Source organism: Peromyscus californicus, unplaced genomic scaffold (assembly GCF_007827085.1).
Source record: "Peromyscus californicus insignis strain IS unplaced genomic scaffold, ASM782708v3 Scaffold_7__1_contigs__length_154581171, whole genome shotgun sequence".
NCBI lineage: Eukaryota > Metazoa > Chordata > Mammalia > Rodentia > Cricetidae > Peromyscus > Peromyscus californicus.
The window spans coordinates 94,277,388-94,299,124 of NW_026294595.1; the positions used below are offsets into that span (position 1 = coordinate 94,277,388).

General features: G+C 46.3%; 1 protein-coding gene across 3 annotated transcripts in view; it reads left to right on the forward strand.

The window, feature by feature from the left end:
• The first annotated feature begins 608 nt into the window (after positions 1 to 608).
• Positions 609 to 21,737, forward strand: part of Mapkbp1 (mitogen-activated protein kinase binding protein 1) — a 56,045-nt gene continuing 34,916 nt past the window's right edge. For 2 of the 3 annotated variants that reach the window (XM_052726638.1, XM_052726639.1), the window contains exon 1: positions 609 to 1,337. In XM_052726638.1, coding sequence (XP_052582598.1) covers positions 1,221 to 1,337 — 117 coding nt within the window. In that variant the 5' untranslated portion in view covers positions 609 to 1,220. Of the gene's footprint in view, positions 1,338 to 14,239; positions 14,443 to 21,737 lie in introns of all 3 variants that reach the window. The other variant, XM_052726640.1, reaches the window with a different exon arrangement.

Sequence of the window (21,737 nt, forward strand, 5' to 3'; positions counted from 1 at the left end):
GTTCGCAGGTACCTAAGGCTCTATTGGAGGCTTGAGTCTTCCATCATTAACAGGCTGTTCAGTTCAAAAGTGTGTGAGTAGAGTTACTCCACGTGTCAGGCTGGCCGTAATCACAAACTATTCCAACCATGTTAAATCCCAGCACTTGAAGTGGAAAGGAGTTCTTTTGGCTGCATCCCAACCTTTTTTTTTTTTTTTTTTATGAGTTAGGAATTAAATTTCAGCCATGGTCTCAGGCCTACCAAATATCAACCTTGGGCCTGGGGGCGTGGTTATCATCTTGGGGATCTGGGAAGTTCTCTGGGGGACCAGGCCTGATAATACCGTAAAAGGCTTGGTTCTCTCAATTCAAAGCTATGTTATGTTGACCTTCCTTTAAGAGCGGTACCCACAATTATACTGTGCAGAATCCCGAGCCCTCTGCTTCTACGGTTCATTTCTTGGCTCCGCCCCCACAGGCGTCGCTCGTCCAATCAAGAACCGATCTGCTGCAGACCGCACCCCCTTCGCCTAGGCCCCGCCTCCCGGCGCAGCTCGGCCCAGGCTCTAGTTCGCGTTTTGAGCCGCTGGTGCCACCATAGCTGCTACTGCTGCGGCTGCTGCGGCGGAGCTGAAGTCGTTGAGTGTGATGCCCGAGGGCGCTGTGAGCTGGGCCTGAGCGAACGGGGGCGCTGACGAGTATTAGGGGCTTTTGGAGCGGGCGGTGGGTGTGGGGGGCTGGAAGCGAGCTCCCAAGGCCAGGGTGGGGGAGGGAGGCTCCCGTATCAGATCGGGTCAGCACGAGCCCCGGCGGCCAGCGCGGTGCCCCGGCCCCCTGCGGACCGCTCGGGTGGCTTCGGCGGCCTCCTCCCTTGGACACCGCAGTTACCATGGGAACTCTTGGGCTATAACCGGCGCCAAGCCCCTAGAGCCCATTCTATTCTTTAGTTAGACGCCTCTGGCTGGCGTGGGCCTGACATTTCTTCACTCTAGGGGGTCGTCCTCCCTTCCTAAAAAATCTAGCAGGCTAGGGTGGGGATGAGGAGTGAGAAAGGACAGGGCAATGCCCAGAGTAAGAGCGGCTGACAGGCAGAAGACACCTACTGTGATGCCAAGGTTGCTTCTGCCATCTCAGGCCAGTGAAAGTGCATATCCGAAGGCCGTGTTGAGCGAGAAGGCAGTGCCACTGTTGAGACAAGTCCTAAGGCTAGGCCAGGGACTGTCCTTAGGGGCTCCTCCTTATGATGGCTGGGGAAGGGTCAACCATTACTAGCCGCATCAAGAACTTGCTGCGGTCCCCATCCATCAAATTACGCAGAAGTAAAGCAGGAAACCGGCGAGAAGACCTCAGCTCCAAGGTGAGTCCTACTGGGAGCCACTTCTTTCCAGCTCTACCCTCCCTTGCACCTGTTCCTTTTTCACCTTTCTCTTTCTTGGGAAAAAAAAAAAGACAATGAAATCCCTCTGTTGGCTCTAAAAGATCCAACGTGCTTATCTATGACGAGCTGATTTGAAGTTGGAAGAACAACAGGCGTGGGGTGGGCATGCTGAGACTCAGCCCTGGGAAGAAGTGCATAGGACCTCAGTTCAAACTAAGTGTGTGCTTGGGGAAGCAAGTTGACATGTTATGACTCAGTTTCTCTTCTTGGATCACATACCCTGTAAAGGACCCAGCTGTGACTAATGTGGATGTAATACTGTAACAGTTGGGGTTATGCCATACTATACTTGCAAAAAGAAATACACTAAAACACTTTATCTGAGATATGGAAACAATTTTATGACAAGCTTGGTGATGCATGCCTGTCATCCCAGCACTAGGGAATCAGAGGCAAGCTCAGCCTGGTCTCTATAAGAAGTTCCAGGCCAGCCAGGGCTACATAGTGAGACCTTGTTCTGTCTAAAAAACACAAAGAAGATTGGGTTGGCAAGGTGGCTCAGCTAGTGAAGAAACCTGTCCACAAGCCTGATCTCCTGAATTGGATTCCTTGGACCCCCGTGATGGAAGGAGCAAACCAACTTTTAGGAGTTCTCTGATCTCCACATATGCATGCACACATACACATCCACAAAGAAATAAATATAATTTTTTTATCTCTTTAAGAGACCTAAATTTACATAACTGGAACTTCTTGGTTTCTCATGATAACATGAAGGAGCCAAATGTGTGCCAGAAAGACAGCTTTCCTGGTTTGCGCTTGTGTACTGCTTCTGGTTACTGTATGACAGCGTCCTTTTCTGGGCAGATGTTCATCTTCCATTGTCTGGGTTTGGGTCCTTATGCTTGTTTTTTTATTTATTTGGTTTTAGTTTGTTTTGTTTCGGACAGAGTCTTGTTACATAGTCCTGTCGGGTTCAGACTCCACAAACTCCTGCTATAGTATCCTGGGTGCTGGGATTCTGGCATGCCCAGCTTATGCTTTATTCAGCTTTGCTGGTCCCCACAATTTTGGCCGTACAAAAGTAGAATACATTTATTTAATCCCCTGAGGGAATCTTGAGCATTGTTCCCACGGGATCAGATTAGGTTTTGTGTCTTATTAGCAGCCTGTAAACACAATAGCTTTGTGTAGTGCAGGATTGCCAAGCACAGAGTCCTTTGAGACAGCAGCATTTTATTGCCTTGCCTGTGACTCTGCAGAGATGAGCAAACCTGTTGAGGAAAGAGTTTAATGTACAACATGACAGAGTTCTGGGAGGACATATGGAGTCCCTTAGCAGAACCGTAATTGACTTCGGTAAGGTGAACAAGCTTTCCTGTATATTCTAGCAGGGATTCTATTGAATTAAAACTTGCCACATGTTTTTATGATGATGGAATTAGGACCCCTTTCAAGGACTCTTATTAATAATTGTTCCTATTCTCTAGAGGCAGAAGAATGAGCCCTCCAACTTAGAAACAATTCTCTTTGCCCATTCTTTTTTTTTTTTTAACTTTTATTTATCATTATCATATTGTGCTATGTGAGTGCAGGTGTGCCTGTGCCATGGTGTTGTTGTGGAGATCAACATGGCAAGCACTTTTACCTGCCAAGCCACCTGACTGACCCTAAAGATGTAGCTTGAGCTGCCCTCCAACACCTGATCCTCCTGCCTCTGCCTCCTCAGCATATCCTACTGACATGTACCACCACGATGGGCACCTTCGCTGATTCATGGTAGCACTATTAGACCAATTTTCCTCCTATCTGTGGGCTCTTTTCTGGCCAAGATAGGTACACATAGTAGGGATGCATTATGGGAGTGTAGCCTGTAGTGTGAGTACTTACCATGAAGTGGTCTAGACTCTGGAAGGTACCATGGCCATCCTTTAAGATGTCCTGTGACTGTCATCATTAACGTTCAACAAGCATTTGTTGAGTGCCTATTGGGTGAATAACCAGTGATGAATAAAACATTATCCTCACCACCAAAGAGCATATAGCTAAATTAGACATGTAAACAAATAATTACAACCAGGATGGGTAAGTGCTGTTCTAGAAATATGTTCTGAGTTGTCAATGGAATTATAGGGGCAGGAAATTAGGAAAGACTTGACAGAGGAAGGGATATTTCAACTGTGAGTCCTGAGGCAAGAGAGGGTTACTCTAGGAAAACAGTGAAAGAAAAACATCTCTGGCATCACCATTAAACATCCTTGTTCCAAGTGGGAAGTCAGTGCTGACCTTTTAAATGGTGTGACAGAGCATGAACTGTCTTTGTGTACCTGATACATGACCTTCCCAAATACTCCTCAGTGAAGTTATTGTAAAAGCTTGCTTTATGACCCACATAAGACCTGGCCCATGAGTTTCCCTAATACATGCTAACTAAGATAATTGTGGCATGGATTCATGGACACTTGATTTTGTTTTGTTTGTTTTATGAGACATGGTCTCAATATAGCCCAGGCTGGCCTGGAACTTCCTGTGTAGCCCAGACTAGCTTCAAATTGGAGATCCTCCTGCCTCAGCCTCCTGAATGCTGGGACAATTATATACCACTACATCTGGCTGTGATAGCTAATCTTGAAACAAAACTTGAAGATAAAAAGACATGCCACTTGGGAGATAAGGAAGGAGGAATCAGAGTGGCATTATATGCAGCTGTTAACTCAGGTAACCTCCTGTTTTAATTTTTTTTTTCTTGAGACAAGGTCTTGCTATCTAGTAGCCCAGGCAGGCCTCAAACTTGTGATTCTCTTACTTTGGATCATACCATTCTGTATTACAGAATTATCCACTTATTTCTAGCTCCATTTCCATATCTTCCAGGACAGAGGGACTTCTCTGACTAGTTCTGCTACTTTGAAACTAATCTCTAGTTGTCCTTTTATGTGCCTTCATTTTTTTAAAGATTTATTTATTTATTATGTATACAGTGTTCTGTCTACATGTATGCCTGCACTCCAGAAGAGGGCACCAGATCTCATTCTAGATGGTTGTGAGCCACCATGTGGTTGCTGGGAATTGAACTCGGGACCTCTGGAAGAGCATCCAGTGTTCTTAACCTCTGAGCCATCATCTCTCCAGCCCATGCCTTCATTTTCTAAAGGCAACAGGGAACATTTTCTTTACACTGTAAACTACATAGCAAGTAGGAAAGGAGTACAAGGTTGAGACAAAGATGTCCGTGCAGATGAACTTGGACGTCCAAAAGAGTAAGAAATGATCAGGAAGAGCTGGGTCCTCTTGAGAAGTCAAAACCAGGAAATTAAATGGTTGAAAGGAAGTAGAAAGGGCACTGCTCCTTAAGGGCTTTTTATTCAGGAGAGAGCCATTAAATATGGTTAAATGTGGCTTAAAGCTAAGCTAAGAGAGCCAGTAATAAAGGTTGGATTTGATGACTGCAGGGAAATTAAATGAGCAACGAGATTTTATCAAGCTTTTTCACAGGGAAGGAGCTTTCTAGAGTAGTGTAAATTTGGAAGACTGGCTTGAGGTGTCATGGCAGGTCTGCAGATCCTTGAAGAAGCTGAAGCTCTGAGCAGTTGTAAGAACCTTTCAAGCCCAAGCCCTGTACGGCTGTCACCCCCACCTCCTCTCAGCGGAGGCTGTGTTTTCTTTAGGAATGAAATGTGTGTGCTCTTGGTAGCTAATCCTTTTCTCTCCCCCTCTTTTCCTAAAGTTTCTGAAGATTTTTGTGTAGAGGGAGCTTGGGTGGTTCTATTTTTACAAGAGACAGAAATGGACTTAGGCTGAGCAGGCAGGATTGAAGTTAGGGACACGAAAGAATTCCTGTACTAAAAAGTCGTTTTAAAATCATCTTTCTTAGTCACTGTTAATCTAGTCTAGGTTGTATATTATTTCTTCAGATTTTCTTCTAGCCCAGCTTTGTAATTGCATAACTATTCTTGTTCTTTTTTCTGTATGTTTATATGGTATTACTTTGGGCCTTTTAATATGTGGTAGCTCTAAGAAGAGTGTGTAGGTAGGATTCATAAAAGAGTGAAGACTAGCGATAATCTAATTTCAGCCTTTGTTCAGTATTTGAGCCCAGATATTAGTATCAAAAGCCTTTTCTGCCTTTTTGGTAGAGGGAAGCATACTTATTTTCAAAGCATTGGTAAATCATAAGCTCTAACTTGATGCTGACAGCTTGGGAGAATGGTTAGTAGGGCCTCAGGCTATTAACATTTAAAAAATAAGCATTCTGGGGCCTGAGGATACAGCTCAGTTGCTAGAATGCTTGCCTAACATGTATGAAATCCTAGACCCCATTTTCAGCACAACATAAACCAAGCAGAGTAGCACACATCTGAAATCCCAGCACATGGAAGGAAGGTTGATGCCAGCCTGGATTATTTGCAACCCTGTCTCAAAAAATGAAGAAAGTAAACCTTGTTCCAGGACCCATTCTCATTGTAGGGAGTCAGAGCCTCTTGGAGTGGAGTTTGGTAGCTGTGTATATATTAAGTTCTATCAGAAGCTCACTGTCATTTATAGTACTAATGGCCTAAGTACTGTATCACTGACATCTGTTGGTTTCATACCCAAATTCTCACTGAGGTTTATTGACAGTACATCAGTCCAGCTTGGGACATACGCTCTTTTCCTTGAAGAGTTTTTGTTTTTGTTTTTTCGAGACAGGGTTTCTCTGTGTAGCTTTGCGCCTTTCCTGGAACTTTGGAGACCAGGCTGGCCTCGAACTCACAGAGATCCACCTGCCTCTGCCTCCCGAGTGCTGGGATTAAAGGCGTGCGCCACCACCGCCCGGCCCTTGAAGAGTTTTTTATTCTCTGTCTTGTAGACTAATAGCTGTGTAAACTGTATTGGCATGGATCTAACAGAGTTACACTGCCATGAGTTCAGACCTATGGAGTCAGCTGTTGTCTTACTAAGACAGTTCTCCAGGAGTTTCCCTTCCAATCAGGAGTAGGAAACTAGAGGATAGCATCTGATGAGCCCAGGCATCTGCAGCTCACCATTCCAGGAATGGTTTGCTTTCACTCCTGGGAACGAACAGCTTTTATTGTTTGATATCTACTTTCTGAACTCTCCACTTGGGATAGATGACCAAGAATAGAGGTCTCTCAGCCAGTAGCTTAACACATCCCTCCCTGCGACTCTCTGTTCTTCTGCCTCAGCCTCCCCAGAGCGGGAATTGTTGACCTCTGCCGCCATGCCTGGCTGTGATATGCTCTGGTATTGAGGCTTGTGAAGTGGCTTGAAATGCTTGAACAATGCTCCTCTTGGGTTTTGTCTACTCACCTTTCTTCTGGAGCCCCAAGCTTTATAGTGATTCTTACTGAGAGAGGATGACACCTCTTCCTTTACTGTCTAAAAATATCCTGGCCTCTTGAGCCTCTGAGTGTCTCCAGAGGCTCTGCTCACCTCCTTGGTCCCTCTCTCACTTTGCTGTTTAGGCCAAGTTATCCTGTTGGATCAGCCTTTGGTAATTTTTTTTTTCTTTTGCCGTGCCAGGATTGAACCCAGAGACTGGTTAAGTAAACACTCTACCGCCACACTATATCATGGCCTCAAGCTCCTCCCTCATCATATTGAATGGCTTGAGTTCCTAGGGATTGGACCTTGGAATTTCTCACGTCACCTCCCGTTGTCACCTGTGTGTTTTCATCTCTTGATGCCTGAGGATACACAGGTGGATGGGAGGCTTCCGCCTGATTCTCTGCCCCACCCCCAGCCCCTTGACTCTCTAGCTGGGCTTGGAACTGCTGTCACTGGCCTTTGGAGAAGAGTCAAGGGCTTGAAATCTGGGACGGTGTTTATTCAAACTAAGCTTCTCTGAGAACACGGGCTATCAAGCTGTCCTTAGAGTATCTGTTGGTTTTACTTCAAGTCCAGGCAGCAGTGTTGTTAGGGTAAAGCTACAGTGTTTCCAGTAGGCTTGGTTATGTTAGACAGTGTTTGCGCTGCTTGTAGGGAAAAGCTACAGTGTTTCCAGTAGGCTTGGTTATGTTAGACGTTGTTTGCGCTGCTTGTAGGGAAAAGCTACAGTGTTTCCAATAGGCTTGGTTATGTTAGACATTGTTTGCGCTGCTGCCACAAGCTGAGCCTCCTCTTTCTGCTCCTTTTTCAGCGCAGAGCGAAGGGTTTTCTGTCAGCTGCCGTTGTTCCTCAGCTCTTCCCTAGTGCTCATATAGCGCAGACCAAGGCTAACCCACCTTTTTTGGTGTTTACTGTTCTACTGTTGGGAGAATTCCATCCCTGGGGAGACATAAACAGCACCTACTCCTTCCTCATAAAGTCCCAGTGAGAAACCAAAGTCACATTCCACCAGAATCCACCCTGGGGAGCCAGTAAGTTTACTGTGCTTGCTACAGAGCATGGGGAAGGGGTGACAGGCATGTGGGGAAGCCCAGAGTTGCCATACTGGAAAGTCCTAACAGGACGTCAATGTGGGCGTCTCCATAGCCTCCTAGATGGAGCTCCGCCCACTAACCTTCCCCAGCCTGAATGTTCTAGCTCCTCCCCAGACACCTTGACACCTGACGGGGCACATGCAATTAAGGCAGAATCACGGACAAGTGTCTGGGTGGTGCATCGAAGCAGCTGGAGTCTCGGGAGAAGGCGCAGTGACCTTCCCACTCCTCTCAGAGAGGACATCAGCAGACCACAGACGGTTTGGTGGTGGTCTCTTGCAAGCATGGCTGATCTCATGAGGATGGCAGCTGTTCTGCTTGGCTTTGCTTTATCTATTTTTCTCAACGACAAGAACTTCCTGTGTAGCCCAGGCTAGCCTTGAACTCATGGTAGTTCTCATGCTTCAGCCCTGCCTCCCACTGCTGGGATTAGAGGCTTGTGCTACCCCCACCCTTAACTTCTATTAGCTCGTATTTAAAATTTAAAAATTAAAGGGGGCAGGGGTTGGTTAAGGGAGAGTAAAAGTGAGCCTAACAGCCATGCTGAGCAATGTGGATCCTTAGGATTGGGAATTTTGAATGTTGATATTTTTCCACATCCGTCCTCACTCGGCACTTTTAACAGCGAGCCCGTAGGCTGCTCTTACTTTTGGGGGACAAATCCTGGCTAAGAGTTGTAGGCTGGCTTCAAACTCACAGCCCTCTTGCTGCTCTAGCTTACTGTGTGTTGGGAGTGCAGGGAGCACCCCCATACCAGTTGCATTCATAATGCCTCTTACTCTGGTCTTGAAGGACATTAGAAGGGTTCCCAGTGCAGATTCTCCTCCTAGACTGCTGGGGAGTACCCATCTCACTGCAGCTGAAACTGTGTGTAATGCTTTTTCAGACTTTCCTAGTGTGTAAGAAGCATTTGTTGAAGACTGGGTTTATAAGCTCACACATCTCACCCTCCCCTAACTGAAATGAGACTGGGGATGCTTTCTCTTTCCTTCGTTCACAGTTGAGATTTAAATTTACTTAAGATCTTGGAACACTTCTTGCAGCCATATGGCTGATATTACCCTCCACACACGTTGTCAAATGCTCTTTTAGAGGCTTCACGAGAAAGGACATTCTGTGGAGTTTTCTTTTAGTTGTTGTTGTTTTTTGAAAATTTTGGGTTTTTTTGGTGCTGGGGTTAGGACCCAAGGCCTTGATCTAATAGGCAAGTGCTGTACCTGGGAGCCAGACCTCCCACCCTGTGCTTTGGGAGTGGAGCATTCCTTTCCACTTGATGAGGCGATACACTTCTCAGTCTTTGAGATCTGCCTGACTTTAGTGGTGCTTCTGGCCATTTCTCATATGCTCATCTGACCTCTTACAGATGCTGGCATGTAACAGAGAAATAAAACTTTTAAGGATACATGAAATATAGCACACAGAAAAGTTTATGGGACATAATAGCATATCATGAATAATTGTTTCCACCATGCATGATGGGGACTGAGGACAGTTCGAGTGGATAGTAGGAAGCTTCAAAGCCCAAACTTAATCTTTAGTCTGTATTCCTTCCAGAAGAATCTTCATTTTCAAAAGAATGCGTCCCATTGCTACAGCTAGTGTACAGTGTATGGGTTGGAGAGGCGTGTTTTTGTTTGTTTTAAACACACATTTTTACCAAGTATAGTGGCACAGGCCTGTGATCCCAGCACTTGGGAAGTGGGAACAGGAGGCTGGAGACGTCAAGATCATCCATCTTATCATCAAGACCATAGAGAATTTAGCCTGGGCTACATAATACCCAATCTCAAAAACAAAAAAACCAATTGTGAACACACACGCTCATTCTTTTCCATAATCTCCTGTGGAAAGGTCAGTGTAATGAACTTCTCAGCTGCCGCTTTACAGCCATCTCTAGTAACCTTTGCCTGTTTGTATTCTTGCTTCTCTTTCACTCCCCCACCCCCACCCCCGCCACCCGCTCTCCTAACTCTCCCACAGCTTGCCCGGTGATACTCTTAGGAAGCATTTAACTTGTGGGTCTGTGGGTAATGACTGGCAAGTTGTTGCAGCTGTGTGGTTCCATATGCCTGTAAGCCACAAGCAATTGCTGCTGCTTTTAGCATTGGTGCAGAGTGGAGACCTTGGTCATCTCTGTGGCAGCGGGACGGCTGGGTTTTCATCTGAGGTCGTTTGGCAGGCTAATCGCATTTCTCGTGTTCTTGAGGAGGGCCTCGTGTAATGCTGGATAGTTCCCTCCAGCTGTACCTGTTTGTTATTTTTAGCTATAACCAACTTGTTTTTTAAATCGTGGAGGATGCTGAGTGAAATCTTTATTTTTATGAGAAACAAAAACTATCCCAAATGCGCCATGCAAGCAAGGACTGACCTGGATGATGACAGGACAGGGTGAATTTGAACACGAGCAGAAACGAGGCCACTTGCTCACCTGACTCCCTTTATCTGCATGGGCTCCAAGGTTATACATTTCCTCGAGCAGATGTCTGCCCTTACCTGACCTCAGATCTGTATGGTTTTGATTTCTTCTCAAGTAGTCAAGTGTGACCACACTGTAAGTGCAAAAACGTGGGTCTCAGGGCGTGCTCCCCTGCATTGCTCACACCCAGGCCTGCCTTCCAGGGCTGTCGTGAGGCTTAGATGAGATTTAGTGACCGTGAAAGAGAAATGTAAAAGACCCAAATAACTTCACAGCTGTAAGGGTTGCTAATAGTAACAGAGCACAAAGATTTGTAGAATGTCAAGGAACTCTGTTCTAATTTGCTGGTAAAATTCAGTTCCTTCTAGTTTCCATTTGTGAGAAGTCCCCTTTTGTAGGTTCAGTATCTTTTGTTCCAACATTTAACACTTCCTTAGTACCTTTTCCTTGCCAATGATTTAACTTGTGTCAGCAGTACTGATTGAAAGGGTTAGTCATGTTCTTCGTGTTTGTAGTGTATGAGCACGTGTATGTACACATGCTCACACTTGGAGACCTGAGAAGTCAGGTGTCCTGTACTATCACTTTCTGCCTTGTTCCCTTGAGACAAAATCATTGAACCTGGAACCAGCCCACTGGTCAACATTCCCCAGCAGTTTCCTCTTTACCCACATGGTGCCAGGATTACAGGATCACACCAACTCTTTACGTGGGTGCTGGGGATGTGAACTCAGATCCTCGTACTTGTCTAGCAAGCATTCTTTCCCACCAAGTCAGCCTTCCAACCCACAGTTTCTCTTTGATACTAACTACATTATCATTTATTTCTATGCTATACTCTATATATAAGTTTGTTACAATTAAAAGCCAAACTAGGGGCTGAAGAGATGGCTCTATGATTATGAGCACTGGCTGCTCTTCAAAGGACTTGGGTTCGACTCCCAGATCCACATATCAGCTCACACCCATCTGTGTAATTCCCAAGGTTCCAGGGGATCTGACACCCACCTCTAGCCTCTGTGGACACCCAGGCACACATGGTGCACAGACACGTATTCAGACAAAACACTCATACATGGAAAGTAAGTCAAACCAGTGAATTCAAGGGGTAGGGGTGAGCCCTAATTTTCCATGTTAGATCAAAGCTGCTGGGGTTATGAGTGGGTTTTGTAGTAGCAATGCCTTCAACAAGGTAGAGAAATAATTTAGGGGAGGCTAATTCATTTATATTGAAATAATTGAGAATTATATCAGTCCTATAATTTCAGTCAAAGAAGTTTTTTGGGGTGGGGAGTTGTTTCAAGACAGGGTTTCTCTGTGTAGCCCTGACTGTCCTGGGACTCACTCTGTAGACCAGGCTGGTCTCAAACTCAGTGATCCACCTGCTTCTTCCTCCTGAGTACTGGGATTAAAAGCATCAGTCTAAGAATTTGAAGTCAGTGTGAAAACATATTAATTTTATAACCCACAAAGTTTCTAATTTGTTACTGTAGTGAAATTTCTATTGAAACAATTTGGTGGAGCTGATGTCTGTGGTGCATCCCTGGAGTCTCAGAACTTCTAAGACTTAGGCAGAAGGGTCAAGAGTTTGAGGCCAGCCTGGGCTCAGGAAGACCTTGTCTCAAAACAGACCAACAACAACAAAGAAGAAGAAAGCATTTATACACACACACACACACACACACACACACACACACACACACACACACACACAATCTCAAACCCCACTAAGACTGCATGAAGGTGTGAGGCTACGGGTACAGTCACACCTCACTTGTGCTGTGGACCCAGCGTCTGGTGTAATTTGGTAATACTCACTGTTACAGGAATTCTAATTGGTCTTAATAAAAACCTGGAGACAGCCGGGCGCTGGTGGCGCGCGCCTTTAATCCCAGCACTCGGGAGACAGAGGCAGGTGGATCTCTGTGAGTTCGAGGTCTTAGTATAGAGAAGTCTGACATTAGAGGGGAAAAAAATCCCCTCCCCCATCCTGTTCAATCTCCTATCTTTGCTTTTCTGGTAACCATGGAAAAGTAAGAGAGGGTCAGAAGGCTTCCTCTGCCCAGGCACTGTGCCGTTAGGACTGCTTACTGAGCACATGACAGTGACTGTGCTGTAACTGGGCTCTTAGCAGGAGTCCCTCATTCCCTCTCCCTTGCGCTGATGCTCCCTTGCTTCTCCCTTCATCTGCATAGACAATCACACTCTCCTAACACTGCAACACCAGTTACCTTGGAAGCAGGTGTCTTCAGATTGACCATAGGTTGCAGCACGGTCCAGACATGGCCAGGTTCTGAGCACATCTGGCAGCCTGGCATTAGGAACCCTCCTTTCATCTCTTTGCAGCCATCTCCTGAGGAGAGACCAGAACCCATTTTTATAGACATCTCAGCTACTGATAGTGTGGCTTTTTTGGTTTTTGGTTGTTTTTTTTTTTTGAGACAGAGTCTCTCTACATAGCCCTTGCTGTCCCGGAACTTACTATGTAGTAAGTTGGCTGGCCTCAAATTTACAGAGATCCACCTTCCTCTGTCTCCCAAATGCTGGGATTAAAGGCATGTGCCACTCCATTAAGTCCAAGTAGTGATATTTAAAAAAACAAACAAACAAACAAAAAACATTAAAGCCGGGGCTGGAGAGATAGCTCAGTAGTTAAAGGGCACACTGCTCTTGTAGAGGATAGGATTCGGTTCCCAACACTGTCAAGCAGCTCACAACTACCTATAACTGCAGTCCAGAGAATCTGGAACCCTTTTCTGGACTCTGTAGGCATGTGCGTGAGCGCATACACAATTAACTAATTAATTAATTAAAAAATAAAATAAATCTTTAAAAACAAAACAAAAGCCGCGGTGGTGGCGGCGCACGCCTTTAATCCCAGCACTCGGGAGGCAGAGCCAGGCGGATCTCTGTGAGTTCAAGGCCAGCCTGGTCTACAGAGTGAGTTCCAGGAAAGGCGCAAAGCTACACAGAGAAACCCTGTCTCGAAAAACAAAAAAAAACAACAACAAAACAAACAAACAAAACAAAAACATGAACCTAGCATGAGAAGCATGTATTTTACCCGTTTTATCCTGATGCCCTCTGTCTTCTCTTTTCTAGTGGTTTTGTTGTGTTTTGAGACAGGTTGGCCTGGAACTCACTACTTGCTACGTAGCCCAGGCTAGCTTCAAACTTGCAATGGTCCTCCTGGCCTCAGTCTCTAAAATACTAGGATTACAAATGTGTATCATCATATTCGGCCCCACCCCAACCCCCATGCTGCACTTGAACTCTTGGGTTTCTTAACTTTCCAAGTAGCTAGGACCACAGAGGCATGCCTGTCATTGTGCCCATGTGCCCTCAGCCTCCTTGGTTTTCAGGCCTGTCCCTGTTATGCACTCAAAGGTGAGGTGACTCCTAGTGTATTCTAACAGAAATGGCAACTCCTAATTCTGTTTGTGTTCGAAAACCCAAACCTCTGCCTCAGGACACTGTGGTTTCTGCTACCAGGCTACCCTGGGTCTACACTCACTGTTTACCTGATTCATTCATTCATTCATTCATCCATTCATTCATTTATTAACATTTTTTCCCATTTATTTTACTTACCTGTGACATGGGTATACTACTAGTCCTTCATAAAGTTGTGAAGAGTGGTACATTAGATACTCAGTGTGAGGTGCTTAGAGCAGTTCTGGGCAGGTTATGTGTTCAGAGTGTTAGCTCTGGTTGCAGTAGAACTAACTAACTGGTCTACACAGACCCTTTGTCTCTTCAGGTATTGGCTCAAGATCTGAAGTGCTCGTTTCTCCTCTTGGTCCCAGCAGGGGCTAAGATTTGGGGAAAATGGCAAAATGCTTTAAATATAGTTCAAGCCTGGTGGTGGTGGCACACACTTTTAATCCCAGCACTTGGGAGGCAGCGTGAGTTCCGGGACAGCCAGGGCTACACAAAGAAACCCCGTCTTAAAATTAAATAAATAAATAAATATTATGATTCAAACCCTGACTCTTAGAACCACTTGGGAAGCCTTTCTTTTTTTGTTTTCTTTTTTGACACAGGGATCCTCCATGTTGTTGAGGCTGACCTACAGCTCCTGGCCTCAAGCACTTCTCCCTGAACCCCAGAAGGAGCAGGAACTTCAGATGTGACTCTGGAGAGCTTTAGCATGCAGATGGATAACCCCTTTCTGGTGTTTTATTCAGAACCTTGCAAAGCAGCTATGGTTTTGTCCACCTGTAGTTCCAGCCACCTGGAGGCTGAGGTAGGAAGATTGTTGGAGTCCCAGAGTTTTAGGCCATCCTAGACACAGGGAGATCTATCTCAAAAAAAAAAAAAAAAAAAAAAAAAGGTGGGGGCTGAGGAGGTGAGTCGGTTAGTTAGTAAAATGCTTGCCACACAAGCAGGAGGATCTGAGTTGATCCCCAGCACCCACTTAACAAGATGGACCCTGGCTCACACTGTGCCAGCACTGGCTCCCTGAGACTCGCTGGCCGGCCAGATCAGCCGGATCAGCAAGCTCCAGCTTCAGTAGTAGACTGTCTCAGAAAACAAGGTGGGAAGCTATGGACGAGGAGGCCACATGCATGTGGATGCACATAACCTCACAGGACAGGGGCAAGGGATGTAGGCAAAGGCTAGGCCTTGTGGGGGTTCCTGAGGTAATTCGATTGCTGGCCCAAGATTGGGCAACCTTTGTTCTAGTTTGCTGGTCCCCGGGGACTTGAGAGAGAGGTTCTCTAGTATTATCTCTTCACGCAGTAGCAGGCTGACCTTCCCTAGAAGCTGATGCTGTTTTAATCCCAGCACAGGAGAATCGACTCAGCCCCACTAGTCTGAACTGTTGAGCAGGAAAGCTTGGTTTCTGTCGTGCTGGAGTCACTGGTCTCTGGTGGGCTTTGTGGAAGACAGTGCAGCTCTAAATCATCCCCAGTGGGGAAAGATCAGGTCTGTTTGCCTGCCCAGGAAGGATCCTTTTTGCTCTTAATTATCTCTGACCAGATGACACTTTGGCCTCTGAATCGCCAGAGTCCTTCTGTCTCCCAGGTCAGGTCACTGGGTCTCTGCGCAGCTGCCTAAGTTTCTGAAGAAAGCCTGCTGGCCATGGGCTCCTCTGTAGCTTTTGTATAAGTGGCAGTTCTTAGACTCGGTGGGGAGGTGGGAAATGTGCTTTGTGGGATTAGAGTGTAGAGAATAGACAGCAGACTGTAAACAGTTTTTCTTAACTTCTAGGAAGCTGGGGAGAGGTAACAGCATCTCTGGTGTGCTTGTTTATGAAAGCAACAGGCCACCATTTGTCTGGAATGGCTTACATCCCCAGGGTTCATCACTTGCACTGAATGGGGGTGGGGGAGGGAGAAGGAAGCTGGGGCACCAAGACGACAACAAAAGCAGATATCATCTTCTTCGCGGTTTTGGGGATTTCATCAGTTTGAGGCCAGCCAAATCCTAGATGACCCTGGCTTTTTCAAAGCGATTTTGGCTTCTTAATTCCCCATCGTGAGGGGGCAGCCCCTTCATGGCATGGGCTGACTCCCGGTGTGGTGGTCCCTCACACTGAGAAAGAAAGTGAAAACCTTTACAGTCTGTCTGGTCCAGGCGAGGAGTCCCTCTTTATCAGAGCAAGTGAGCAAGCCAGAGAGGAGGGAGGGAGACTGCGAGCTTGGCTGGGAACAGCTGAGGCCCTCCCCACAGTTCGGGCTGTGTTTCCTTTAACAGCCTGGGGCTTCTTGGGTGGATGGCTCTGAAATCTGAGGAATCCTAGTCTTGCCTCCTGTAGCACTCTTGTTGATGGGTGGTGCTCCCTTGGAGGAACCCTCCCTCCGCTGGCTTCCTGGTTCTCCCTCTCTACAGTCAGGTACCTCATCTTTTCCACAGACTAAAAGTGGGTTTTTCCCAAAGCTCTTTGTGGAAGAGCTCTCCTCCCTGTTTCTCTCCTCCCTGTTTTCTGTCTTCTCCTGTCTTGTTGGGAATACTTATCACTGAATATTTCTAGTCCTAACTCCCCAAGCATTTGTCCTGCTTATGTTGCTGAATGGAGTGCTCTGTGGTTCCTCCTGAATACCCCCAGCACCCCGACAGAATAATGCCCTGCCCCTTGTGTAGACCTGGGTACTGTTTTTGACCATGACACTGCTTTACTTTGCTAGTTCTGAGGTTCAGAGTTGTGTTTTATTTTCCTCCACAGTTGTACAGTGCCCATTTATTGCCAGTTTTATTTGCTGTGTGGCTTTTGGATGTTGTTTCTGTCCGCCTGCTACTGTCTTTATGCTGATCTAGATTTCATTACTTCTCCCCTGAGCTATTCTGGCAGCCTCAGAACTGTCTCCTGTGTAGGTTTATGTTGGAGCTTTGCTTGGGTTCCTCCCATGGTCTCCCAGGACCTAAAGATTACCCTCTTAGTTTGGCACTCAAGGTCCTTTCAGAGTGAGACACGGTGGCACATGCCTGTGACCCCAAAACTCAAGAGGCTAAAGCAGGAGGATTGCCATGAGTTTGAGGCCAGCCTGTGCTATGTAGCAAGTATCAGGCCAGCCTGGACTATGCAGCAAGTATCAGGCCAGCCAGGATCTACCTTAGACGAGCAAATTCTTCCTGGTCCTCTTGCATTCTACCTCTCTAGACTTAGAATTCTCTGGAGCATGATTTTACCGTCTCTGTTGTCTCCTGCCATCAGACTTTTCCTCACACAGCTTCCTCTGAGAATTCCTTCTGTGTTTTCCCCTGTCAAAGTCCCGTGAGGAGGCCAGCAAGATGACTTAGCAGATAGACACTTGCTCCTCAGCCTAATGGCCAGGATTGAGCCCTAGGACTCCCATGGTGGAGGGAGAGCACAGACTCCCCCAAGTTCTTCTTTTTTTTTTCTTTTTTTGGAGCTGAGGTTCGAACCCAGGGCCTTGCGCTTGCTAGGCAAGCGCTCTACCACTGAGCTAAATCCCCAACCCCAAGTTCTCCTTTTAATGATGTATGTGCACCATGGTACATAGGTACACACAAAATAAATAAATAGAATAAAATAAATTCTGTGTGTGCCACAATGCTTAGCCTCAAAGTCTTGAAGGAAACCTCATCTCTAAATACCGAGGAACCCCCGAGTCCCCACTCTGTCTCATAAGCCAGGCTACCTTCTGTGGACCTGTCCAGATGTCACCAGTCTCATTGTCGAGGACTTTGTCCTTTTTGTGATCTGTCACGCACTGGATTACTCTGTGGTAGACCATTCCTGATGGTTTTGAGGAGTGTGGATGGGATCCCCATAGCATCCTAGTGGCTTCCAGACTCATAAATAAATAAACAAACAAATAAATGATAAACAGTTTGTGGCTGGAGAGATGGTTGGACAGTTAAGAGCACACACTGATCTCTTGCGGAGACCCCGAGTTTGATTGCCAGCATCCATGTCAGGAGACTCACAACCACCTGTAACTCCAACTCTAGGGCCATCTGACACCTCTGGCTTCAACAGGCACCTGCACTCATGCACACACACCTGCACTCATCACACACACCTGCACTCATGCACACACACCTGCACACATGCACACACACCTGCACTCATCACACACACCTGCACTCATCACACACACCTGCACTCATCACACACACCTGCACACATGCACACACACCTGCACACATGCACACACACCTGCACTCATGCACACACACCTGCACTCATGCACACACACTGCACTCATGCACACACACCTGCACTCATGCACACACACCTGCACTCATGCACACACACCTGCACTCATGCACACACACCTGCACTCATGCACACACACCTGCACTCATCACACACACCTGCACTCATCACACACACCTGCACACAGACACATAAGTTAAAAAAATTAAAATTCAAAAAAGATTTATTTTTATTTCATAGTATTTTTGCCTACATGTATGTCTCTACACCATTTGTGTACAGTACCTTTGGAGGTCAGAAAAAAGCATCAGATTTCCTGGAACTGGTCTTAAAGACAGTTGTGAGCTACTCTGTGGGTGCTGGAAGTTTAACCTGAGTCCTCTGGAAGAGCAGCAGTGCTTTTTTTTTTTTTTTTTTTGGTTTTTCGAGACAGGGTTTCTCTGTGTAGCTTTGCGCCTTTCCTGGAACTCACTCTGTAGACCAGGCTGGCCTCGAACTCACAAAGATCCCTCACAAAGATCCGCCTGACTCTGCCTCCCAAGTGCTGGGATTAAAGGCGTGCGCCACCACCGCCCAACTGCAGCAGTGCTCTTAATAGCTCAGCTATCTCTCCAGCCCCAGCTTTCAGACTTTTGAAAACACCCATTAATATACTTTATTTTGCAACTTGATTCTGCATGATCTATTTTTGTTCTGTTTATCCATTACTAACTAAATTGATTTCAAGTCTTATTCCTAAGTTGCAGTTGGAAAGTACAGTTTTATCTAGTATGAATTAGCGAGCAGTCTTACACCTCTGAACCACTTGTTTCCCCTACACTCTTAACCAGAGCCGGAAGGGCACCTAAACATAAGACTTTATTCATTCTTCCTCTGTCTCTCTGTCTGTCTGTCTCTGTCTCGCTCTCTCATAAGCTTTTACAAAGTTACCCCTTTATCTTATTAGAGTGAGGGAAATGGTGCCTACTTCCCTTCTCTCTTGAGGATATGATATGTCTAGTTCACACTGGGAGTGGTGGGTGTGTCAGCTACTACAGAACCCTGCCCTCCAGGAGCTTGGCTTCAGTGGAAAGATGACACCAGTTTCGGGCTGGGAAAGGCTCTCTCCATTTCAACACTCTCCACCTGCCGAAGCAAGAGCTGGCTCAGGCTCTTACATGGTGCCCTTCCAGCGTTAGACGGCATTGTGGTTATGGAGATCATGGCAGGGTATACAGTGGGTGCTCTCTTCTTGAGTCTTTGCTTCTGTGGGGATGATGTTTCTAGAGCAGTGGATTTACTCTGATGCAGTTGTGGGTCTCAGGGATCAAACTCAAGTTGTTAGGCTTAGCAGCACATTCTTTTATTCACTAAGCCCTCTCCCCAGCCTGGGTTGGGTTTATTTCACTTTCAGTTGTAGTTCATCATTGAGGGAAGTTAGGGCAAGAACTCAGAGGCAGGAACTGAAGCAGAGGCCATGGAGGAACTCCACTTACTAGCTTGCTCAGTTTGCTTTCTATACCACATAGGACCACCTGCCTAGGGATGGCACCACCCACAGTGGGCCGGGCCCTTCTACGTCAGCCATTGATTAAGAAATGCCCAACAGGCTTGCCTACAGACAATCAGACAAAAACACAAGAAAACCCATAGAACTAACTATCCTGGGCTCACAGAGACTGAACCAGGGAGCCTGCATGGGACTGACCTAGACAACCCCCCCCCCCCCTCTCTCTCTCTCTCTCTCTCTCTCTATATATATATATATATATATATATGTCACATATATATATGTGACAGTTGTGTAACGTGGTCTTCATGTGAGACTCCTAACAGTGAGAGCAGGGCCTGTCTCTGACTGTGTTGCCTGCTTTGGGGACCCATTCCTCCTACTGGATTGCCTCATCAACCTTAGTAGAAGAGGAGGTGCCCAGTCTCACTGTAACTTGATACACATGGCTGGCTGACAACCGTGGGATGCCTGCCTGTGTCTGAAGAGAAACAGTGGAGGAGGAGTGGATAGGGGGAGGGGAAATTCGGTTGGGGTATAAAAACCAAACAACAAAAAACTATGGAGCACAGCCAGTTTTAGAGTAGAACCTCTCTATTAACTGAAATACCCCGATTTTTCTGGGCTTTTTCATGACTGATCCTTTGCTGTTCCTGAAACCTCTGCCAGATGGCCACAATTCATCAAATCTAGCAAGTGCCTCTTTTTTTTTCTTTATTCACTCCCCTCCTGGTCCTCTCTCTGACTCTTCCAAGATATATCCTCCATTTCTCCATGCCCCCTTTATTTAATAATCCATAGTCATTTTTGTGCTGCCCATATACTTACAGGTATGGGGCCATCCCCTGAAATGTGGTAAACCTCCCTTAAAGAAAACTGATTCTCAGGAGGCAGAGGCAGGCATCTCTAAATGTGAGGCTAGCCTGATCTACATTGTGAGTTCCAGGACAGCCAAGGCTCTGTAGAGAGACCCTATCTCAACAACAACAACAACAAAAAAAAAACCCACAGCCCTGACATTGCCTCCCACAGAAGCCATTAATCATCAATAGCTCCCTCTTCCCACATGCTAGAATGTCGCCTGGCTTGATCTTGGCAGGTCTTGTGTAGGCACCACAGCTGCTCTGAGCTCATGCACAGTGGTCTTGTTGTGTCCAGAAAGCATTGTTTTGCTCTGATCTTTCCCAGCCTTGGGCTCTTAAAATCTTTGCACCTCCTTTCAGGATGGTCCCTTAGTCTTGGCCAGTGTGTGTGATATTAGGGGCACCATTTGTAGCTAAGAACTCTACTGGTTTTTGGTTTTGTTTTTTTTTTTGTCTGTACTTTGACTAGTTATGAGTTTCTTTCTTTCTTTTTCCTTTTTTTCTTGAGACAGGATCTCTCTATGCTGTCCTGGAACTCTATGGAGACCAGGCTGGCCTCCAACTCCCAGAGATCCACCTGTCTCTGCCTTCTGTGGAATTAAAGTGTGCACCACCACCGCCTGGCTAGTTCTGAGTTAATTACCATTCACTGCACAAAGAAATGTCACTTATGAGGTCTGAGGGCTACTCTTAATCAAAGGTAGAGAGATGTGAATTTAGCAGGCAGCTTGATGTTCGGCAGTACAGTAGTAGTAGGTTCACTATCAAGTGCCTTATGTGGGAGGTGTGGTTTAGTGCTGCAGATGGAGATGGAGAGATGGCTCAGTGATGAAGAACACTGGCTGCTCTTGTAGAGGACCTAGGTTCAGTTCCCAGCACCCACATGGCAGTTCACAGTTGTCTGTGACTCCAGTTCCAGGGGATCTGATGCCCTCTTCTGATGTCCTCAGGCACTAGGCATGCATGTTTTACACATACATACATGCATGCAAACATTCATACACATAAAAATAAATTAGTTTTTTAAGTGCTTAGGATACATGAATAAGTGATGGGAATCTAAACCCTGTCCTCGAGGGCTCCTGTGTGATGGGCAGAGCTGAGGTGGTTGTCTTACCTGCCTGTGTATGCTATGAGGAAGTGAAGCTGAGGAGAGGCCAGAAACGATGACCGAGAATCTGCAGAGCCCTTTCTGAGGAGACAGCCTCTGAGCAAAGGCCCGAATAGGTCATTGTGAGAATACCTAAGGGAAGAGCTGATGACTCCACGGAATAGCAGATGTGAAGGAGACACCAGAGTCTGCTTACGGTGCTTGTGGAGGCTGAGGTGGCTGGGGTGGAGGGAGCGAAGAGAGAGTATAGGAAATGATCTTAGAGAAATAGCCAGAGGCTGAGTGATTTAGGACTTTCTAAGTTTAAGTCCAAGTGTTTGAATTTGAACTTTAAGGGAAATGGGAGTCATTGGGAGGATTTGAATAATGACATGGTCTCATTTATGTTTAAAAGAATCAGTCTGGTCTGCCATTTTGAGAAAAGACTGTAGCAGGCAAGGCCTGAGGCTGG